General features: G+C 41.8%; 1 protein-coding gene across 1 annotated transcript in view; it reads left to right on the top strand.

Annotated features, from left to right (window-relative positions):
• Window positions 1-356: 356 nt before the first annotated feature.
• Window positions 357-21,850, top strand: part of LOC105937186 (inactive phospholipase D5) — a 94,655-nt gene continuing 73,161 nt past the window's right edge. The window contains exon 1 of the mRNA XM_036126554.1: window positions 357-618. Within this exon, the coding sequence (XP_035982447.1) occupies window positions 448-618 (171 nt within the window). The 5' untranslated portion in view covers window positions 357-447. The remainder of the gene's footprint in view (window positions 619-21,850) is intronic.

Raw genomic sequence — 21,850 nt, 5'->3', positions numbered from 1 at the left:
GGGAGACCGTGATAAAATGAGTCCTCACTTTTTGGATACATTGATTTTGGAAGATAACCTGCCGCCTCTGGACTTTATGCCCACAGCGGTGAAGACTGGAGGGCTCCCATCTTATAGGAAATCAGGGGTATGACGGCAGCCGAAACTATTTCTTGATGCATTTAAGGAAAGTTCTAAATAGGATCCTTATGGAATGTTTTATGTCTCTGAAAAGACTTGAACTTAATGCACGCAGTTTACTTTATTATTAGAAAAGTGACAACTTTTTTTCTAACGTGCTACAGACGCTGAATGCTCTTTTCAGCTAAATGCACGTGAAGCATCTGGAAAACAGTGTGTTTCTCACATTCACTAACAGAACACCAACAAGCAATTTAAATACATCATAAAAGGCACGTTTTCACTAAGACTGGCATACTGCAGCACAAACCACTCAAACACCTAGCCATGGAGGCACGAGGAACCCGGGTCCACATGGGAGGCCACGACCTGAAGGGTCAGGGGCTTGGCTTTGGCTTCCAGCCGCCTGTTCTCCCAGCCAGCTCCATAATAACTGCAGTCCAGCAGCAGGACTACTCCGCCAGCGTTTGGCTTCGCAGGAGGGAGAAATTCGAACATGTAAGTAAAATTGCTGGAATGAATGTTTGGGGGAAAAATGTGGGGGCAGAGATATATTGGGGCCAGCGGGACGCGGCATACAGAAACGTTTACGTTCTGTAGAGGTTAAGAAGCTGTGTGGCCACACTGATTACTGCCACATCAGAGTTTTCAGGACACTAACGTGAAAGTGTGAGTATAACCTGTCACACAAGTATTGGTCAGAGAGTTAGCATTTGTCCCTTCTAGCATCAGCGTGTTAAACCATGGCCATGTTTTAAGTGAGGAATTCAATTGATTCATTCATTTCTGACCAAATTACTGTAAAGGTTTGGGATGTTTGGTAGTGGCAGCATCATAATGTGGGGATGTTTTTTGTCTGTGGGGACGAGGAGGCTGGTCAGAGGTCAGAGGAAGGCAGATGACTGTAAATATAGGGTATTCTTGAATAATGAGTTGGTGTTGGACAAAGCCCAGAGGTAGGTGTGGGCATTCCTGTTCATACGGCAGAATGGACCAATCAAAGTCCAGACCTTACAGTTTTTATTGGTTGCTTTGACGCAGCAGTCAACTCAAAACCCACATTTTTCAAAACAGTTAACGCAGAGGCCTAAACAGTGGCACCAATGGTCAAAATTAAACATTTTGTTTGCAAAAGGCTACAACTCTGCCAAAACATTTAACATATGATCCAAAAGCAGATTTTGCCCTCAAACAACACAACTTGCACACAAATGTTTGAGCCCTTCCAATCATTCGTTACACAAGGGGCAACAAAATACAAAACACCACACTCAATGTGAATCAGTGCAACATTGCTGGTTCATTGTAGCCAAAGACTGTACGCAGCTTACATGGCAGTGACATTTGTAATCAAATTTGCCTTTTTGCAAAAAATGGATCCAGAAGCAAATATGTTGTGATGCAAATTTTATTGATTCTTCATTCTTTTTTTCCAGATAAACAAATGAAATATTCCAAAAAATGAAAGATTCCAACAGAAAATACTAGGGCCGTTTGTTCCTTCTAGTCCATTCTGCCCTGACGAATAGGCCACATGGCCTCATCTACGTCAAATTCAATATTTTCCCTTGCAATGCACCTAGGGAAAAATCTTCTTGCATGCCTAATCCATCCTTGACATGTAGATGGATTAGGCCCAAGATGTAGATGCCTCTGCATCTACATCTTGGGCAGCAGCAGTCATTGCATTGAGCTAGGGCATCTGCTCATAGGGGAAGTGATCATATACTTTCCATCTCCATGCACTGAAGAATTCCTCTATAGGAATAGATAGAGATGTATATACTATATAGCAGCAACACCTGTTCTCCCATTGAAAAACTCTTACAATGGATGCAACCGTGTTTCTATTGAGAAAAGGTTGGACTCTTTGTCCTGCACCTCTAAGTGAAAGGCCATGATTTACCACATGATCAATCATAGTTGCCCAAATTTCATCTGTAACTTGAGCCCTTCTAGCTACACCTCCATCTCGTACACGGACTCCTCTTCCTCATAATCTTCTTCCCCTGACCCATCTACCTCTTACTCTGACTCTCATCTGCCTTACGTTGACCATCCATGCTTGCAAAGAACAACACACAACATGGCACCTTTTACGTAAAGCCTGCAAACTGACTGCAAATTGAAAAATTGTGTAAAGAGGTGTCAATCAGGTGCTTCAGTAATTTGATTCTGATCAAGAAGTTTCTAAGAGCTTGGAACATATGGTTTCTGTTTTGCTACCACAGCTAAAGCAATGGAGTTTGGACTGCATGAATGACATCTGTGTTAACTGTTTTGCAAAAGGGTGGGGAAAATGAGTCAAACCAATGAAAATGGGTTAACTCATTTGCAAGAGGTGTCTTTTGCTCTGCAGAGATGGTGATGATGAAAACTGAGAGGTTGCCAGTTTCTTCAAACAGGTCAAAGCAACCAATAAAAACTGTAATCCAGTGGAGAATCCATGACAGGAATTGAAGTCTGATGTTCATTCACTCCATCCAGTCTGACTGAACTTGAGGTATTTTGCTCACTTTTTCTGACCCTGCTGAAGAGAAACTTCCCCACATCATGATTCTGCCCCCGCCATGTAATAAAGTGGGAGTGGCGTATTCAGGGTAATGTGGCGTGTAAGTTTTCTCCGTTGTTCAGTCTGCTTTGGTGGATGGTCATGTCTTGGTAGTTCTGCTTTACTCTTTCTATTTTCAGATGATTGAACAGTAGTCCTTATGATTTTGGATTGTTGTTTTATGACCTAATCAGTTCTATGTATGTTTCTCGCTGATATGTCTCGTGTTTCTTGGTCTCCACGATGCTTTTTTCAACAGGATTCAATTACACACATGTGGACTGTCTGAAGACAATTGGTTGAACTGGATTTAATTTTGGGGTCTCATAAAGAAGGGGGCTAAACAGAAGGCTGGACTTTTTCACGTTTCTATTTGTAAAACCTTTGCATCTCGTGTATCATTTTCCTTCCATTTCAAAATGATACACATTATTTCATAGTGACTGCAAAATGATTTGCAGAAATCCTTGGTGTAATCTCTCCTTAAATTTCTAATTAAATTAGAAATGAAGAGATTAGATAAAATGTTTTTGACATTAGCTGCATACTCTTTGTATGCTTGAAAATAGGAGTTCTATAAATGCATATTGGTCATGTGCCATTTTTTTTCCAAATTAAAACAAGAGATTGATTAAATATTGAGGTTTTGCACTCAGTAAGTAATCTCCTCATACAAGCTGATTTTAAACTTATTCTTGATTCTCAGCCTTTTATCATTAGCAGACAGAAGTCAGAAGCTCCCCTGGAGGCTCTCTGCCTGCAAGCAAACAGTATCAACATTCAATGCGAGGCTTCTAAGTGTAGAGATTTAGCATCAGGGAAAAATCATAGAAAAGCTGCGTGCTGAATATTTGATGCTGGAAGCGAACAGCATCAGGCCCTGAGAGCTGCTTCCATGGCTGTCTGCATAATCAGCTAGGATGAGGAAGCAGCCTGTCTCCCTCTTGCAGACTCACATGCACAAAGGTATTCTGCAAAGTCTCGGTCTACCAAAGCTACATCACAGACATAGACAAGCTTCAAGCAGCTCTAAAAAACATTTTATTACTTTGCATGCTAAATGGACCACACACACCCACTCGCACACATGCATTATTAAACAGAAGTTAAAGTGGAATAGAAGAATAATCTAAGAATAGATTTAAAAAAAATCTGTTATTAGTCAATAAAGCAAAAAATGGCTTTGGGTCAAAATAGATTTTTTAGATGCTTGTCAAGTATGAACCTTGTAGACCTTGCAGATCTTCAGAGACCTGCTAACTCAGTGTTTGCCAATAGCATATAGTTTCTATGCTCCTCCGCTCAAACTCCCTGAAAACCTGAGATGTGCCGAAACTGGTGGTTCCTCTGAATCAGAACTGATGACACTCTTGTTTACAGCCGCTTTTAATCAAACAAGCTGAATAATCAACTGTATAAAATATATTTTCTTTTACAATTTTGATATCTGTATTTTAACATCTTTTTTGTTTCACTCAATGCTTCTACGCTTATGCCTTTTACATTTTCTTTCTGTCTTTCCTTTGATGTCCTGTGAACTAAAGCCCTTTGGATCACCTTGTGTATGATTGGCACTAGATAAATAAACTTGTTATCAAGTCTCCATAGCAACCCTTAGATGCTATCAGCATACTAAGCAGTTACTTCAGAGGCATGCAACATAAAAGTGCTTTCTGTCCAAACCATCCCAAATATCAAATGTCTGATGCTTGCTGAACTGTCCTGGAAGTGGAACTGTGTGCTTTGTTCTAAAGACAACGAGATTGAGCCTTTTGACAGCAAACCCTCCAGTTGTGTTTGACTTAAAAGGGTGAACATGTTGAAAAGCACATCCTGCAAACTGATAAGCGTGGTTGAGGTTCTCTGAGGCTCTGGGTCTGTTTCCGTTTCATGCTATCATGAACTCTTTTGAAATACCTGTAGATTTTAATTAAAAGCCAAATGAATTCTACAAGAAAATTTAGGAAGCTACACAGTTGGGTGTTTCAGCAGGATAATGATCCAAAATGGTTGGCTAAATCGAGATAAAAAAGCTTTTTCCGGTCATAAAATCAATGGCTTCCATGTCTGACCAAGTCTTTGGATGTTGACAACATCTGGTGGATTAGATTTCCCAGGCTAACAGTGAAAAATAAATGAAATTATATTTGGAAGAGATGGTTGAGGAGTAGTGATTCATCTGCTGATGGAGATGATAAATGGGGTAAAAAACAAGAGATGAGGATTAGCAGTGCCGGCCCGAGCCTTTTGGGGGCCCTAAGCAGAATTTGATTTGGGGGGCCCGCCTCCCACCACGCAGAATCACCTATGCTAGAAGATTATTGATACAAATGTAACTCTATAATGTTACAGTGAATATTATAATAATAAAATAGTTTTTATTGATTTTTTATATTGAAACAACAGACATCCCATTCAAAACATACAGAACAAAAGAATAGGACTCAAAATTTACATCACAAAAACAGCTAAAAAAACACAGACAAACTAACGACAAGACAGATCCCATTAATACCATACACACCACCCGTGTTCCAGACATTCTTGGGTTGAAGCAGATGAAAATTCTGATACAAAATAGGAAATAAAAGGTTGCCAGACCTTGAAATATCTCTTGGTGTTGCCCTGTAAAGTAAATCTAAGATGTTCCAACTTGAGGTGTGCCATCACCTCCTCTACCCATCTTTTGTCAGTTGGCGGTGCTGCTTTTATCCAATTAAATAAAATCAATCTCCTGGCCAACAATGAAGAAAATGCCATTGCTTTCCTTTGACAGTCGGTAATTCTGTTTCCCCCGGTGCCACACCAAAAATGGGTACCAGAGGAACGGGTTCAATATTTTTCTTGTAAATGGATGAAAAGGTTTTGGAGATTTTGATCCAGAATTCTTTGAGCCATTACCTTTTTATGTGGTCAAGGGATAGGGAAATCACCCTCTGGATATTTACATAGAGCATATGAACCGACCCCTTAGTAGTCAGATTCATATCCAATAGCCCGTCTATCCACCCACTCTGCAGTGATTCAAGAGATGAGGAGAATGTCTGAAAGTATCTAAGGTAATTAGTTTTTAAGGGGGTTCCATATTCCTTTTCCAGCTGAGCTGCAGACATAAGTACACCATCTTTAACCAGATTTTTAACAGATTCCACCCCAGCTCTATACCATTCCTTAAATGTTTTTCCCCCCAGAGCTGGAGAGAACAGGTGATTGCCATATAAGGGAGCAGACAGGAGGCATTCCTGTTTTTAAAATGAGTTCTGAATTGGACCCAGATTTTGACAGAGTTTCGTACAACAGCATTATTTGTGTAAAGGTGCTTGCTTAGGGGCAGAGGGGCACAAATCAGGGAACCCAGGGATATTGGGCTAGATGCATATCTTTCCATATGTACCCATACTGGGGTTTCCTCATCATCTAACTGTGAGACCCAAACAGCAACTTATGTAGATTAGCTGCCCAGTAATAATGCATATAATTTGGTAGGGCTAGGCCCCCTTCGCCCTGCGACAGACTGGCGACCTGTCCAGAGTGTACCCCGCCTCTCGCCCGGTAAACGCTGGAGATAGGCACCAGCAACCCCCGCAACCCCATGAGGGATTAAGCAGGTCAGAAAATGGATGGATAGGTCCTCCTCCTCGCTCTGTCTCTCTAGAAACTCTTCTTATCCGGGGGACTGGTTTTTTTCCATATAAAAAAAAGGTAGATGTACATTTATTCAATTCTTTAAAAAAAGATTTAGGAATAAAAATTGTTATTGTCTGAAATAAGAACAGGAACCTTGGCATTATGATAATTTTAACAGAGTTTATCTTACCTGCCAATGATATTGGGAGAGATGACCACCTTTCCATATATGATTTTGCCTTATCCGCTGTTTCTTTAAAATTGTGCTTAAATAAATCTTTATATTTGCTTGTTACCGTAACACCCAAATATGTGAATTTGTCTTTCATGGTTGTAAAAGTATAGGCCTGGAATGATAGTCTCCTCGCCTGTTCATTAGTTGGGAAAAGAACACTTTTTTCTAGATTAATTTTATAACCCGAGAGCCATCGAAATGCTTGTGGCAGCATTTGACAGAAAAAGGAGGACGTCGTCAGCGTACAGCAAAAGTTTATGATTTTGCATCCCCCTGCGTATTCCCCCCAGTCCAGCAGATTCCTCAACATTATTGGAAGGGACTCGATTGCCACATAAAGAGCAGGAGTGACAGAGGATACCCCTGTCTTGTTCCCCGAAACAGAGGGAATGGGTCAGATATTATATTATTTGTTCTTACCATAGCTTGGGGATTCGCATATATTAACTCAATCCACAAACGAAATTTAGGACCAAATCCGAATCTCTCAAGGGTCGTAAACAAATAAAGATACTCTATTCTATCAAAGGCTTTGTGGGCATCTAGGGATATTACAATCTCTTGATCAATGTTATCGTCAGCAGTGTATATCACATTAAATAGTCGACGGAGATTACAGGGAAGTTGTCTACCAGCAACAAATCCTGTCTGGTCAGGATGTATTATCTTTCTTATAACAGGCTCAATCCTCGCTGCTAGTACTTTGGTCAATATCTTATAATCACATCCGAGTAGACTCACTGGACGATATGTGTAATGAACCGAGAACCGGACCCAAGATTTTACGACAACAGGTCAGTGACGTTCTTAAAGTTTATTTATAAACTGAGGAAGCAGGCGTCGGCTCTCAGGGCACGCAGCTCGCGCTCAATGGCAGGATCCTCCTGGAGGTAGAAGCACAGGTTAATGTTCAGCAACAACAAGGAGTGAAAGGTAGGAGCTTGCTGAGAGACCGACCTTGTAATAAGGAGAGCCGGGCAGTTACAGACACGCTGCTTAGGGAGCCGGATCCGTTCCCAGGCAGGCGGAGCTGGAGCCGTTGAGCGGCTGAGGGGCAGTCAGTCGAGACAGGGCTTTCCAAGAGGCGTTTGTCCAGGGGCAATCCAGGTCTGGTAACGGGGAGTCCAATAGTCCAACAGTAGTACAAGGGGGAAATCCGAGAGACAGATCCAGGTCCAGGTCCAAATCCAGTAACTAGGAGGCTCACAGAGTCAGAAGGATTAGGCTTGTTGCAGTACTCACAAACAGGTCAGGTCCGGTACACGGGAAGGCAGTCCACGGGTAGAGGTTCCAGGAAAAAGGGTTCCAGGCAGGCAGAAACAGACTAGGAACAGGCAGGCTCAAAAAACAGGCAACAGGTTGAGGTCGGGCTACAGAGCTTAAATGCAGGTGAGAATAGGTGGAACCAGTGGAGGTTAATTGCAGGCAGGGTGGAGTCAGAACAGGTGAGCTGATGTTTGTAATCATAATTTAACAAAATGCAAAACACTTCAAGTAGTACGAATACCAAATTGTCCAAATTGCCATTGCCTCTTATACGTTTGTATATTTCTCATGCTGGAATTTCAGTCCTCTTGACTTAGACACAAATACTTCTGGTCATTGCTCACAGCTGTACCTGGCAGTTAGTAGGGAGTTAAGCTTCCCCCTTCCTTTGGTGCACCAGTAATGGCCTTATTTACAGAACAAAAGCGCCGGTTCACAACTGCTTATAGGATGCTAATTAAAATCCTTCAGGTCAGTCGACCCGTCTCTGGGCTCCAAAGGTAGAAATGTTAAATGACCCTTCTCTGGTAATTCTAGTGTTAAGGATCACTGAAATCATAGCCTGTGATAAATAAACGAATACAGTGAGGTTATGTATTAATATAAAATAAATAAATAAACAAAACTTCTGAATACAAACTGTCACAAAACATATTAAATAAATTATTTCATCATCATTCATTCATTCATTTATATCACTTGTTTAAGTTATTTAATTGTAAAAATAAATAAATATTGGGGCCAGGGGGCCCCAAGCGGCCGCTTAGTTTGCTTTTGCCTCGGGCCGGCCCTGAGGATTAGGTTAAAAAGTGCTGCTGTCTGTTGTTATACATCTCAGCCTCCACACTCTCAGTCAGTTTTATTGATTTAATAAGTCATCCAATCCAGAGTTTCTGTCTGCACTTCTGTCCAGCTAAAACCTGACAAAACACAATACCTCTTGGTACATCAATTTTAGTTGCTCCATGTGGAGCAGTTATAGTTGGGTTGTCCTACTGGTTAAGAAGCTCAGCCAACTTATTAAAAACAATGGACACAAAATAAATTTGGGTACAAGACACAAAATATAGCGTTCTTCCAAAGACCTTCATCAGTTGTAATGAGCAAAAACAGGCAGTGTCTCTAACAAAGATCCTTGCACATGCAATTATCTCAAACCAACACCCTACATGTCTTCCTCTGGCTAACAACATCAAAGCTAATTGTCCGCCCTGCTTTGAGAGAACTAAGCTCTCTTTAAGAAAGGATGTATGTCAAGCCATGAAAATAGTAGATATTTGAGGGCCAAGATTTTATCTTCCTTTGTTTCACTTTCCATGAGGTATATATTCTTCTTGAAGCTATAAATAATTTGTAACCAAGGCAAACTTTATAAACTTTGCCTCATTTTCCTGCCTTCAGTTTAAAAGATTTTTGCGCGTGTGTCAAAGTGTGTATGAATGAACCAACAGCTTGAGGCACTTTAGTTGATTTGATAAAGTCTGTGACCTAACTGTATCTTATTATCCTTAACCAAAAGCGATGCTTATCAACACATGCGTTTCAAATGTCAAAGAGATAGCTGCTGTACACTGATGCCGTGGTGACGTTGGAAAAAGTTGTGCTAAAATCTTCACTATTGTTATTGTTATGATCATAAATAACCAAATGACAGGAAGTTAATTAACAACATACTTGTAAAGGTTGTATCACTGTTACTCAGAAATCTTCATGTAATGGCATCCTGTTTTGAATCCCTAAAGCCTTCCGTTGGGCAGTGGCATTGGTTTAGTAGTGGATGCTTGTTTATTTCTGAAGTATGGCTAAAATTAGATCAAACACCAGTCATCTCACACATAGTGGTACTGGCACTGAGCTCATCGCTGTTCAGTCTTTAGATGTATTTTCATTTTATTAAAAACCCAAGTGCTCTGGCTGTTCATACCGTTACTTGCTAACCATGAGATGTTGTTTTTTTCCTCATCCTCCTCTTTTACAAACACATGTTGGCTGTTTTATTCAGCTCCACATCATGTGGTACTGGAGAGGTGCTGAAAAATCTAAGTCCATTAAATGGTGCATTATGGGTCCTTGGTTAATGGTTGAGTGGATTGTGCACTTTATGCTCGCTAACATTCTCTTATTTCACATTTTTTGATACACACAGCAGCACCCAGGTAAATACACCTCATAGTTCTTCTGCTGTAGCCACTGGATCCGGTGTGTTGGCGTTAAAGAAGACAGATCAGCAGCAGATAGGCGGACGAGGAGGCGAACTCTGCATCAGTTAGCAAGAGAGTGAAATCTCCCAGAGGAATTGTAGCCGTTGACAGTTCGAAGTAGAGAAGCTGATTGCATTTTCACTTTAATGGCAGCAGAGGTGATGGATGGGCTGTGGCGGCTGTAATGTTGATCAAATTTTATCTGGCACTGAAGGGATTCCCCCTAAGTGCAACTAAGGAGAGGTTTGATTCATTCATTTTCCACACCTCTTATTACGCTTATTTAGGGAGGGAGAGGAAAAGAACATTCATCCCAAGTGAAACAGCAATAATTTATTCTTGCAGGTTACCAGTCATATAAATCATTGCAAAGGCATCTTTTTTTTATCTCTGGAATTTGATAGATTGCTACCATCTAAAATAAGTGTAGGAAATCTTGCAGCACGCCTGGGATTTCAATACATTCAGGCAAGCTTGCCCCTGGTCTGTAAGTTGGATGGCTGGGTTTAGACATAGAGATAGGGTGGAGATATCCGTCATCCAGGGAGAGCCTGGAGTAGAGTTGCTGCTCCTCCGCTTCGAAAGGGGGCAATCTAGGTGGTTTTGGGCATCTGATTACCAGGCATCCAGGGCTGCAGTCATTGGGTGAGAGAGGCAGGGTGGATCCTGGACCCTGGACAGGTTGCCAGTCCATCACAGGGCAACACAGAGACACTAAGACAGACAAACAACCATGCATGTACAGAGAGCAATTTGGAGAGACCATTTACCTAACAGTCAGGTTTAAGGACTGTGGGAGTGAGGTGGAGTACCCAGAGAGAAGCCACACATTCACAGGGAGAATGAGCAATCTCCATGCAGAAAGAGCCCAGACTGGGAACCAAACCCAGGACCTTCTTGTTGCAAGGTGACATTTAAAAAAAAATCTAAAATGTAAGTCTGAAGAAAATAATAATAATTTACTGGGCTAAAGTAAATAAATTATATTGAATAATCAAGCCCTTTCAGTCTGTGTGTAAAAGTCCAGAATGCCAACAAACATTTCTCCAAATGTAAAAGTGTTTACCTCTAAAAGAGAGATGAAGAACACAAAGGCAGTCTCTTAGCTGCTGCTGACCTTCTCTGCACATTTCCTGCAAACTAAATCTCTGCAGCCCAACCTTGTTAGTCCATCAACACCCCGGGCATTGTCCACTCCCACGGCAGCAAAGGCTCGGTTTCTGCAGCTCCAGACATTCACTTTCAGACTTTCTCCTCCTCTTATCTGTGGTGGCTGAATTTTATCTGACAGTCATTAGCAGGAGAAACGAGTCACCTTTATCTTTGTGCTGTAATTGTTTCTTAGCTGTTCAGCATTCAGCAGCTTTCTAACAATGACATTTTGATCTTTCAACTGCCTCACACTTTCCTCTCAGTACTCAGAGTTGTTTTAGTTAAAGCTCTTTCTTGTTGTCTGTTATAGCAAATGTTTCTTTTTGGGGGAGAAATGGAAGGCAGCCAGCCATAGTAATGTATTTATTAATACATAAAAATCTAACTAGACATGAACAGACTGGTCTGCGTGGAAACTTATTACAATCCATCTTCTTTTCTCCCCGTTGTATTCGGCTCTAGATCCACATTAAAGACCCGGGGTGTTTGGCTCCTTGTTTGACAGTCTGGCTAAGAGTATAAACAGTCATTTTAAAGTCCTACCATGGATTCTTAATTAGATTTAGGTCTGGGATTTGACTGAACCGTTCTAATGCATACATCAGCTTTGATTTGAACCCATGCATTACGGCTCTGGCTGTTAGTGTGGGGTTGTTGCTCTGCGGGAAAGCAAAGTTTAGCCCCAGACTAAGTCTGATGCAGTCTTCAACACGTATTTGCTCAGGATTGCCCTGTTTTTACCTATGTCCACCCCCAACTCTGCTGACCAGTTTCCCAGGTCCCAGTGGAAGAAAAGCCTCCCCACACAATGATGCCACCATCACCACATTTCATCATGGAGATGGAGCGTTCAGGGTGACGAGCAGTGTTAGTTTTCAGCCACACACTTTGCATGCCGTTATCCACATGTTTGCTGGGTCCTCATGCTGTTGGGACTGTCTTTCAACAACTGATTTCTTCTTGCTGATCTTCCATATAGGGTCGATTTGTGGAGTAGGCAGCAAATAGTGGCTTTGTCAGATGCTACCACCATTTTTGGATGATATAGGGAACTCATACTTTTTTTTTCTTTTCAGAATATCCTCCTCAAAGATTTTACCATAGGTTTCTGACATGCGGTTTGTAGGCAGTCAGAAGTCTTTGTAAAAAGCTTCAGATCAATGCAACATATTAACTGATGAAGGAAAATGCTGTAGCTCTATCAGTTCCTGCTAATCTCATCTAAAAATCCCATTAAAAACCGTTCAGTGTTGTGGTCACTGATTTGCATATTCTAAAAGTACTGTTTGTGTGCAACGTATGTCATAATGTGCATCCGTGTGATATCTTGTTGATGGCTTTTGTTTCTTTCCGTGAATATAATCATTTATTCTGACAGTGTTGGTCCAAAACGGGGGCAGGGGCAGGGAAGACCTTTTCTTAAACTATATTATCAAAATGACTCCGGAAAATTAAAAAAAATCATTAACAGGTGCTTACATCTTGATAAATCATTGTTGATGCCATGAAACACTCTGACAGACACTCGTGACGACATGTCTGACTAGACGGCAGGTTTTATCTGGCTGTTTTACAGATATGCTTAACAGTTATCTTATCAGTTATTTCCATGGTTGTGTCACTTAAACGAAGCAGAGAGTCGTCTCTATATGACATATGAGCATTTCAAACCACCATTAGGCAAAATGTCTGTGCACTTTGTTCAGAAAATTTATTCATTACATATTTCTCATCTCCACAATATTTGTCAACCTTCTTTCTTATTTTGACCCGCTAAGGGACTGCAGATGTGGAAGACTATATCTATAATCTAGCACAGAGCAACATGACGTAACATTTAGGTTTCCGCTGTGCCCTCTTCATTTATAAATAAAGTAACTCTCTGACATCTTGTAGAAATGTCTCGCTGACCTGTCTGCTTTGGTGTTTGTGAGACCAGCAAAGCGGCTGAATGCTCTCCTCCCCATGGCAGTGAGACAGGCAGAGGGGGCAGAAAAGCTCCCGCTATATGTTGGCCCATCACACAATCCCAATAAAACCTGTTCCAGTTTGTAGTTCCACTGTGACAAAATGCGGAAAAGTCCAGGGGCTGTGAATACTTTTCAGTTTTGCTGCATGTTTTCTCCAGACAAACGCAAAGTGATTTTTAAATGCATTCTCTATTACCTTTACAAGGGAGAGAAGACGTTTCTGTTCATGTTACGAAGATGGATGCACAAATCCTTCACCTCTGCTGTTGGACCAGCAGAGGGAGATCTTGCATAATGTAGCAAATAAAACTCCTGCATGCATGGATCTGGCCTCCCCGATGCGTGTAATGCGAGGTGAACAGCACCTCAGCGTCTCAGCTCTGACTTAACCCTCAAATCTTTTCAGGATTTGGGGGTTAAAGCCTGTCAGACCTTCATTCTTGGATCTAATTCACATTTACTGGTAACTGGCTGTAGCCACTTTCACATTGATGGCTCTCCCTCCTCTTCTCTGCAGCATCCAGTAATTAAAGCTGTTTCTTCAATCTTTTTATGTATATCCTCAAATGAGATGACACGATTAGTTGCATTAATGGTGACCATGCACTGAACGCCATAACCAGGCTGCTTTATGAGTGTAATTTCTAGTGTAATTAACAAAAACACATTACGTTCTGTTTCTGCACCTCAAAAAAAAAAAGTTTTACAGTTGTGCTGTGATGAAGGTTCCCCCTGATTTGTGAAATCTTCTATCCAAGGGTGAGATGGGTTTGGTTAGGGTTGAAAAACTGTGAACCATCTCTGGATTTGTGCAGACAGACAAACAGCGAGAACGCACACCCCCGCACATCACTTGCACGCAGTTTGGCTGACCTTTCCAAAACGTGAAGCATCTGAGGACCCCCTTGACCATCTGGCAGCGAACATGGCAGAAAGAAAGCTCGGAAGCTCAGCTGTAAAGGCCGGCGGTGAAATGACCCGGAGTGAAAACGCCAAGATGTCCACAGGAGACAGGGTCAAAGAAAAGGAAAAAAGAAATCTCCTGGAGGCAACGAGTAAGCTGAAAGTGACAGTTTCACAGTGAAAGCGAAAGAACCGGAGTGATGTTTAAAATGGCGAGCGTATCTTTGTGGCTGAGAACGTGTCCTTTCAAGCGTGTGAGGTGAGTGTTTCATGTGCGCTTGGCATCATGGTCTCTTTGACAGCTCATGCGATGTGGAGCACACGCGAAAAACTTCAGAGACATTCACAACGGGCCGAGACGGAGTTTCACCGACCAAAGGGCAACCAATTAGTCAGCTTCAGATTCTGCACGGAGTTCTTTATAAAAATGATAAGCACAAACACATTCCTGCTTCCTGCCTTGGAGATTTATGCTTGCCATTTCTAGGCTCACTGACACTTCAAAGACTGATGGGGGGAACAGGACATAAAGTCACGGAGAATTAGAAAATAACTGAGCTCCTATGGCCGCCTCTGTTTTGAGTTCTCAGCCAAACGTGAGTCAGCAACTCTAAATAGATGTGTCACTGCTGCTAATGAGCAAATCTAGATGTTTAGAACAGGTATCACTGATTTATGGAGACTCTTGGAAGGATTTGATTATGTTGGAAGTATCTTTGTCCTCTGATGTTTTAGCTGGATGCACAACGTAACGTATGATTCATGATCCCTGGAAAGATCTCAAGACTTATGCAACTTCCAGTATAGGTGTTCTTTAGGTACTGACTCATATTCAGCTCTGACATATTTCCCTGTTTCTAAAATAGAAAAGTCTCCCTCCAGTACGATACTAACAGCACCACGTTTCACTGAGGGGAGGATGTGTTTAGGATTATGTGCAGAGTAAAAACTACCCTTTATACAACAATTTGCATGTGCAAAAATTTTAATTTTGGTCTCAGCACGCCAAAAGCACTTTAATCCACCTATTTGTAATGTCACTACATGGTTTGTGGCAAACTGCAAGTGGGACACAGCATGTTTTTCTTGGAATGGTTTGTAGAGGACAGTGTCATAGAGGCCAGATATGTGGGGTTCACGTACAATAGTTGTTCTGTTGATAGATTATTCCACCAGAGCTGTGGATGTATGCAGCTCCTCCACAGTTACCATGGATTTCTTCTCCTATCACAGCTGTCCTTGCTAGCTCATGTGGACGTTCATGGCTGGGTAGGTTTGCAGTTCTGGCATGTTCTTCCCATTTTTAGATGATAGACTGAAAAGTGCTCTGTGACACAGTCAAAGTTGGCATTATCGTTTCACAGCCTAAAGCGGATGACTTTATGTTAATGTTTGTTCACTAGCGTTCTCTAACAAAACAAGCCTCTAAGACTTTGAAAGAACATCGGATATTGAAGTAGACCCTAGTAAACATTATTTACTAAATAGGTGTTAAGGCAATGTAGGTAGTTCGCTGGAATGGATAATATTTAGCGGCATAAGAGATTATATGCAAGAAGCTTGATGCATAATAAAACACGTAACAAGTATTTATATAAATTCTTTCCCCTTCACAATCATTTAACCACCTCGGGTTGTTCTATCACATAAATTTCAACTTATTGTAAATGTCATTCCTGTCAGCCATGTTGATTTTAACTAGTGTTTGCAAAACCTGAGGATATAACATGTTCACTGATAACTTGTACGGGACTTTTGGCTTGTTTAAGAAAAAATATTAGTCCTTCAGCTGTAAATCATCATGTAAAGGTGATCTTGTAGGGTCTTGTATACAATATGTAAAGGTTTACCTGCTTTCTTTACAATGTTTTTGATGTGTGTTTTTTTTTTGCCAAAGGAGTAAAGTTACTGTAATTAAGGTGTTTTGAGATGCTGCCTGGTTCCTACCATAAAACTTATTATAAGGACACTTTAACCCGCCCCAGGAAAAAACAAAAAACTAATTTACCGCACTCTCATTCACTGTTGGCTGGTCCCACAAGAATACTAAAGTAAAAAAAAACATCTGTTCAGCTTCATTCACAGTAACTTTTAGGGCTCCTGCTGGGGTAATTTACAGTGGTGTGAAAACGCTGTTACCTCCTTCCAGATTTCTTCTGTTTGGTTTTAATCAAGCTTCAGTGTTTTAGATCATAAAACTCATTTTGATATCAGACAAATATCACCTGAGCAAACAAATGAAATCAGTTTTCTAATGAAGATTTTAAAGGTTAAAACCAACCCGGCACTAGGTCAAAAACGTAATAGACTCAAAAACCTAGTAACTGGTTTTTCCAGTTACCCTTGGCGGCAACATCTGGCATCAATCATTTCTGATAACCTGCAATGATTTTTTTTTTTTTACATCACTTTGTACATATTTTGGTTCCAGAGCGAGGCAGCACTGGAAATGTTGTTCTAGGTTTTTTTGCGACATGATCAATGAAGTGTAGAAGCTCTTCCTGATTCCTCTTGAAAAGTTCATCACAGGACTTTTTGTTGCTAGGGAAATTGAACAAAAAACATAATTAATCATAGTTAACTCATGATTAAATCAAAGCTATAATTATATTTTTTATTAAGCACCTGGTTGGTTTGGACAATTTTTCCATTAATAAATAAAAAAATGTCTCCATTGGTTTGACTCACTTCTTTTTTATTTTTTTATTTGATTTATTCATTTGACAGGGACAGTGTACATTAATTAGCATTCCTGCAAATGCACCAGAATTAGCCGAAAGGCTATTTTTCATCTCTTCATCCCTGGACAGATCTTAAAATTGTCTATCTAAAAACACAACAGTAAGAATTTTACAGTGAACAATACAAATATAAAAGGAAATAAAAACAGCCATAACGCTTCAAAACTTGTTTAACAATGCAGAGTTCATGTGCGCTTGACTACAGAATTTAGGTCAATAAAAATGTAATTGTCTTTAGATGGTGTCTCTTGAAAGAGAAATTACATTCTCAAAATACCTTGGATAAACCTCCAAACCACTTGGCAATTGTTCACAATACAATAGCATTTATCATTCATTTCATCAAATTGCAAATGTCTTTGTTCATGTCTCATGTGTCTCAGTGCATCTTTGCAAATGATTAAGTACAATTAGCCTACAGTCAGTACAGTTAGCCTACATTTAGCACATTTTCCAAGTGAATAGATCTTGGTGATCTAAACTGATTAGCTGATTCTCAATCTAATGGTTCTTCTCTCCAAAACATGTCAGCAGGATTTCATTATATAAGTCATCACATGCACAACAGTTTGAATTGTCAAAATTAGTCAAGGACACAATACCATGAATACCATATGTGTCTCTTGAACATTTGATCATTTGTGACAGTAATTGACAGTCAAGTGAAAATACAGTTTTTCTCAATTGCTTAGACATATATTTCCATTCACAAATTTGCAAAACAGGTCACACATAATCTTCAAACAGGATTTCAGGTTTTCAAAACAAAGGCTTTCCTTGGTAAAATGTTGTTCTGTCATCAAAACTCATTCAACACATTTTCCCCCAAAACAAGATTTTTTTTTCCATCAAAATGACCAAACTGATCAGGTGACTAAATGTGCCTATTCACTCATATCACACAGCAGCTCAAAACTCTGAGTTCTGCCCTCAGTAACAGCTGTTCTCACTGATTTAGTGCTGTGAGCATTTAGAGTTCATACTTTACACAAATGAATGAACTGTGGATGTTTTCACTGCCTGAAACCTGACAGTTTTCATATTGAAACAGAATATATGTAGACAAAATATTTGTACATAAATATAGAATTTGCATTGTAATCATTTACTTTACTATTTTTGTTTTTACTGTGCTGTACTTTTTTTACTGTGATGTGCTGTAATCCTGCAGTATACTTTATACTGTAGTATGTCAACTGTATGAAATAACCATTACAGTACAGAAAACTCAACCAAGCACAATGAGCTTTATTTTTTATGCTGACGTCTTCATTACTATCAGTGGGAGCACTGGTAGCAAAAATGAAAATATGTTTGCTGTGATTATTGAATGGGGGGTGCCCAGAGTGGGGTGTCTGGTGGGTCCGGGGTCTATGGCCCCTGCCTGGACAAGGCTTAGGGGGCCTCAGGGGGGCTTCCATCAGCCTCTTGCGATGCTCTTGGGGGGATCTGCGCCGGCGGACGTGGGTTTGCTGGCCTGGCAGTTGTGCTGCTCTTGGGTGGGTCTGATATGGGTCCTAGGCTCTGGGTGCCTGGGGTGTGTCGTCCTTGTGCGGGTGTCCTGGCAGGGCCTTGGGGGCTTGGGTTCTGTGGAGTATGTTGCTGGGGGTTTGGACCGATGTATGCCCAGGTGTCTGGCCACTGGTGCGATAGAGGGGCTTGGGGCCTGTCAAGCTGGGAGGGGGGTATGGACATTAACATCTGTGGAAGATGCTCTCCCCTTCATGGGGTGCATTCTACTAGTGGGATGGGAGGGAGGGGATTGAACCATGCCAGGGTGTCTATTGTCGAAGTTTAAATGTTAGTGTTGGAATGGGTTTAATTAAATTTTTCCTTTCTCGATGGGGGGGGATGGTTTGTGGGGGATGCTTGGAGGACTCCATGTCTGGCTCCTTGTCTCAGTCCTGGTTCATGGTGGCTCTCAGTGCTGCTTCTATCCAGGGAACAGGGGTCTGCATGGTTCAGGCGGGCTGGCTGACCAGAGTTTTCCTTTTCTCCTTTTTCTTTCCCCCAGATGGTCCAAAGGGTGGGCGTGTGGTTTGGGGGATGGTGGTGTTGGTCTCGGTTTGCAGTATTGCCACACTGACAGACAGGACACACACACACAAAAAATGGAGAACACAAAATTCATTCACAGTAGTAAATACAGCTATCCACTGTATGTGTTTTTGAAAATCTAGCCAAAGATTTGCATCAACATTGCACTGGATATCTTCTCTTGCAATGCAGGATGGGAAAAACCTTCTTCAGTGATGAATCTAGGCTTGACAGTTATCAGCTGTTATATTTAGACAAACTGCATTGATTGCTTCCAAGAGGGAGAGTTGTTCATATGGTTGTAAACTTTCCATCTCCAGGCTGAAAGTAACTCCTCAATAGCATTGAGAAATGGAGAATAACCTGGAAGGTAGAGAACTATTATCCGGGGTTGTGCTGCGAACCGTTGCGTTGTCATTTGTGAATGGTGAAATGCCACATGGTTCCAGACGACAACAAACTTTGTCATGTCAGGTCTCAGCACTCCTCTATCATTTTCAGGGATTATGTGATCTTTTAGAGCATTCAAAAGGGAGAGGAGATGTTGAGCATTGTAAGGCCCAACTCTGGGTACATGACACAGAAACACCATCTTTACTAAGAGCAGCAAACATGGTGATGTTAGCACCCCTTTGGCCGGGCACTGTTACTATGGCTCTCTTCCCAATGATAATTCTTCCGCTTCTTCATCAACAGCTTCATCAACATAAATAAAAGCATGAGGTGTTCCTTCAGCATTCAATTTCCATTACTCTCTGAAAATGGCACTAAATAAATATACATTACGTTTAGCAGAACAAAAAGCAGGTAAATGTTTTTTTTCCACTAGCTGTAGTTCCTTACCTGCTCATATTGAACACCGGCCTCCTTGACTGCTGCTGAGTTCAGCAAGAAAGGAACTCTGTAGAGCTGCTTCATTGCCAAATGATGCCTTTTGAGAACCCAGTCAAATGTGGAGCTACTCACACTGTTGATATTATCAAAGGCTTGCTGGTCTGCTCTGAATGCAACTTGTCTTATTTCCTTGTGTGCCACCTTTCAACTGAACAATTTTCCTCTACCCCCCACTGGGTGATATCATTTGTGTTCTACAGTAATCAAAAACATCAAGTTTACTAGTAATTAGTAGTGTACGCGTACATGATGTCTGTTTGACTGTAGTAATTATGTAAATATCACAAGACTTACCTATTTTTCTCTGTGAAAAATGTTAACAATAGATGGTACAGTGTGTCGGCTAAAAATAGGCTGGACCCTTTGTCCTGTATCTCTGTTTGATAAACCATGGTTTATCACGTGATTTATCACTGTGGCTCTTAATGGACAGACAGCAGCGTGTGGACGGCCAGGAGCATGAGGACAGTGACCGGTGAAGTGTTAGTGTTGAAACTCCATCTTTACAATATTTACAGCACTGTAGCCTAAATACAATTTGTGTTTTATGTTTGTGTTTATATTACAGTATATGTATGCTGCATATATTTTTATTTTTACTGTAATGTACAGTGCTGTAATATATGGAAGTTCCTTTATTTGTGTGAATGAAAATCATTACAATTTACTTGACAGTATGAGTGTAATTTGTGATGTCAAACCTTTGAGGCTACTTTTACTGTAAAACCTTTTTTTTGTCAGTTTTATGCACAATTGTGTCCCGTTAGGTTGTCCTCTGCAATAGTGAGAAAACATCTAAACAATTTGACTTGCAGTGCTCACACAATGTCAAAGGGATGATGCATTTAGGAAGCACTAACTATTTATATGGGAAACAAATTTAGTTTTGACACATGGGTGAACCAGCTCTACACCCTCAGCAGGATTCTGGAGGGGGCATGGGAGTTTGCCCAACCAGTCTACATGTGCTTTGTGGATCTGGAGAAGGCATTCGACCGTGTCCCCCGAGGGATCCTGTGGGGGGTACTCCGAGAGTATGGAGTACCGGACCCTTTAATAAGGGCTGTCAGGTCTCTGTACGACCGATGTCAGAGTCTGGTCCGCATTGCCGGCAGTAAGTCGGACTCGTTTCCAGTGAGAGTTGGACTCCGCCAAGGTTGCCCTTTGTCACTGATTCTGTTCATAACTTTTATGGACAGAATTTCTAGGCGCAGCCAAGGTGTTGAGGGGATCCGTTTTGGTGGCCTTAGGATTGCGTCTCTGCTATTCGCGGATGACGTGGTCCTGTTGGCTTCATCAGGGCGTGATCTACAGCTCTCACTGGAGCGGTTCGCAGCTGAGTGCGAAGCGGCCGGGATGAAAATCAGTGCCTCCAAATCCGAGACCATGGTCTTGAACCGGAAAAGGGTAGAGTGCCTTCTCCGAGTTGGGGAGGATGTGCTGCCCCTAGTGGAGGAGTTCAAGTATCTTAGGGTCTTGTTCACGAATGAGGGGAAGATGGAGCGGGAGATCGACAGGTGGATTGGTGCGGCGTCTGCTGTGAAGCGGGCGCTGTACCCATCCTTTGTGGTGAAGAGAGAGCTGAGCCAAAAGGCGAAGCTCTCGATTTACCGGTCGATCTACGTTCCTACCCTCATCTATGGTCACGAGCTTTGGGTCGTGACCGAAAGAACGAGATCCCGGATACAAGCGGCTGAAATGAGTTTTCTCCGTAGTGTGTCTGGGCTCTCCCTTAGAGATAGGGTGAGGAGCTCAGTCATCCGGGGAGGACTCAGAGTAGAGCCGCTGCTCCTCCACGTCGAGAGGAGCCAGTTGAGGTGGCTCGGGCATCTGGTCAGGATGCCTCCTGGACGCCTCCCTGGTGAGGTGTTCCGGGCACGTCCCACCGGGAGGAGGCCCAGAGGGAAGACCCAGGACACGCTGGAGGGACTTTGTTTCTCAGCTGGCCTGGGAACGCCTTGGGGTTCCTCCTGAGGAGCTGGCCCAAGTGGCCGGGGAGAGGGACGTCTGGGCCTCCCTACTGAAGCTGCTACCCCCGCGCCCCGACCCCGGATAAGCGGAAGAAGACGGACGGACGGACACATGGGTGAACTGTTTTGGGAGAGATATGAACTTTTGCAAGTAAGCTATGGCGTTGTGCTGAACTGTACTGT

The sequence above is a fragment of the Fundulus heteroclitus genome, chromosome 22 (genome assembly GCF_011125445.2).
Source record: "Fundulus heteroclitus isolate FHET01 chromosome 22, MU-UCD_Fhet_4.1, whole genome shotgun sequence".
Taxonomy (NCBI): domain Eukaryota; kingdom Metazoa; phylum Chordata; class Actinopteri; order Cyprinodontiformes; family Fundulidae; genus Fundulus; species Fundulus heteroclitus.
The sequence above is the reverse complement of the archived record's forward strand: the minus strand, read 5'-3'. Positions and strand labels throughout refer to the sequence as shown.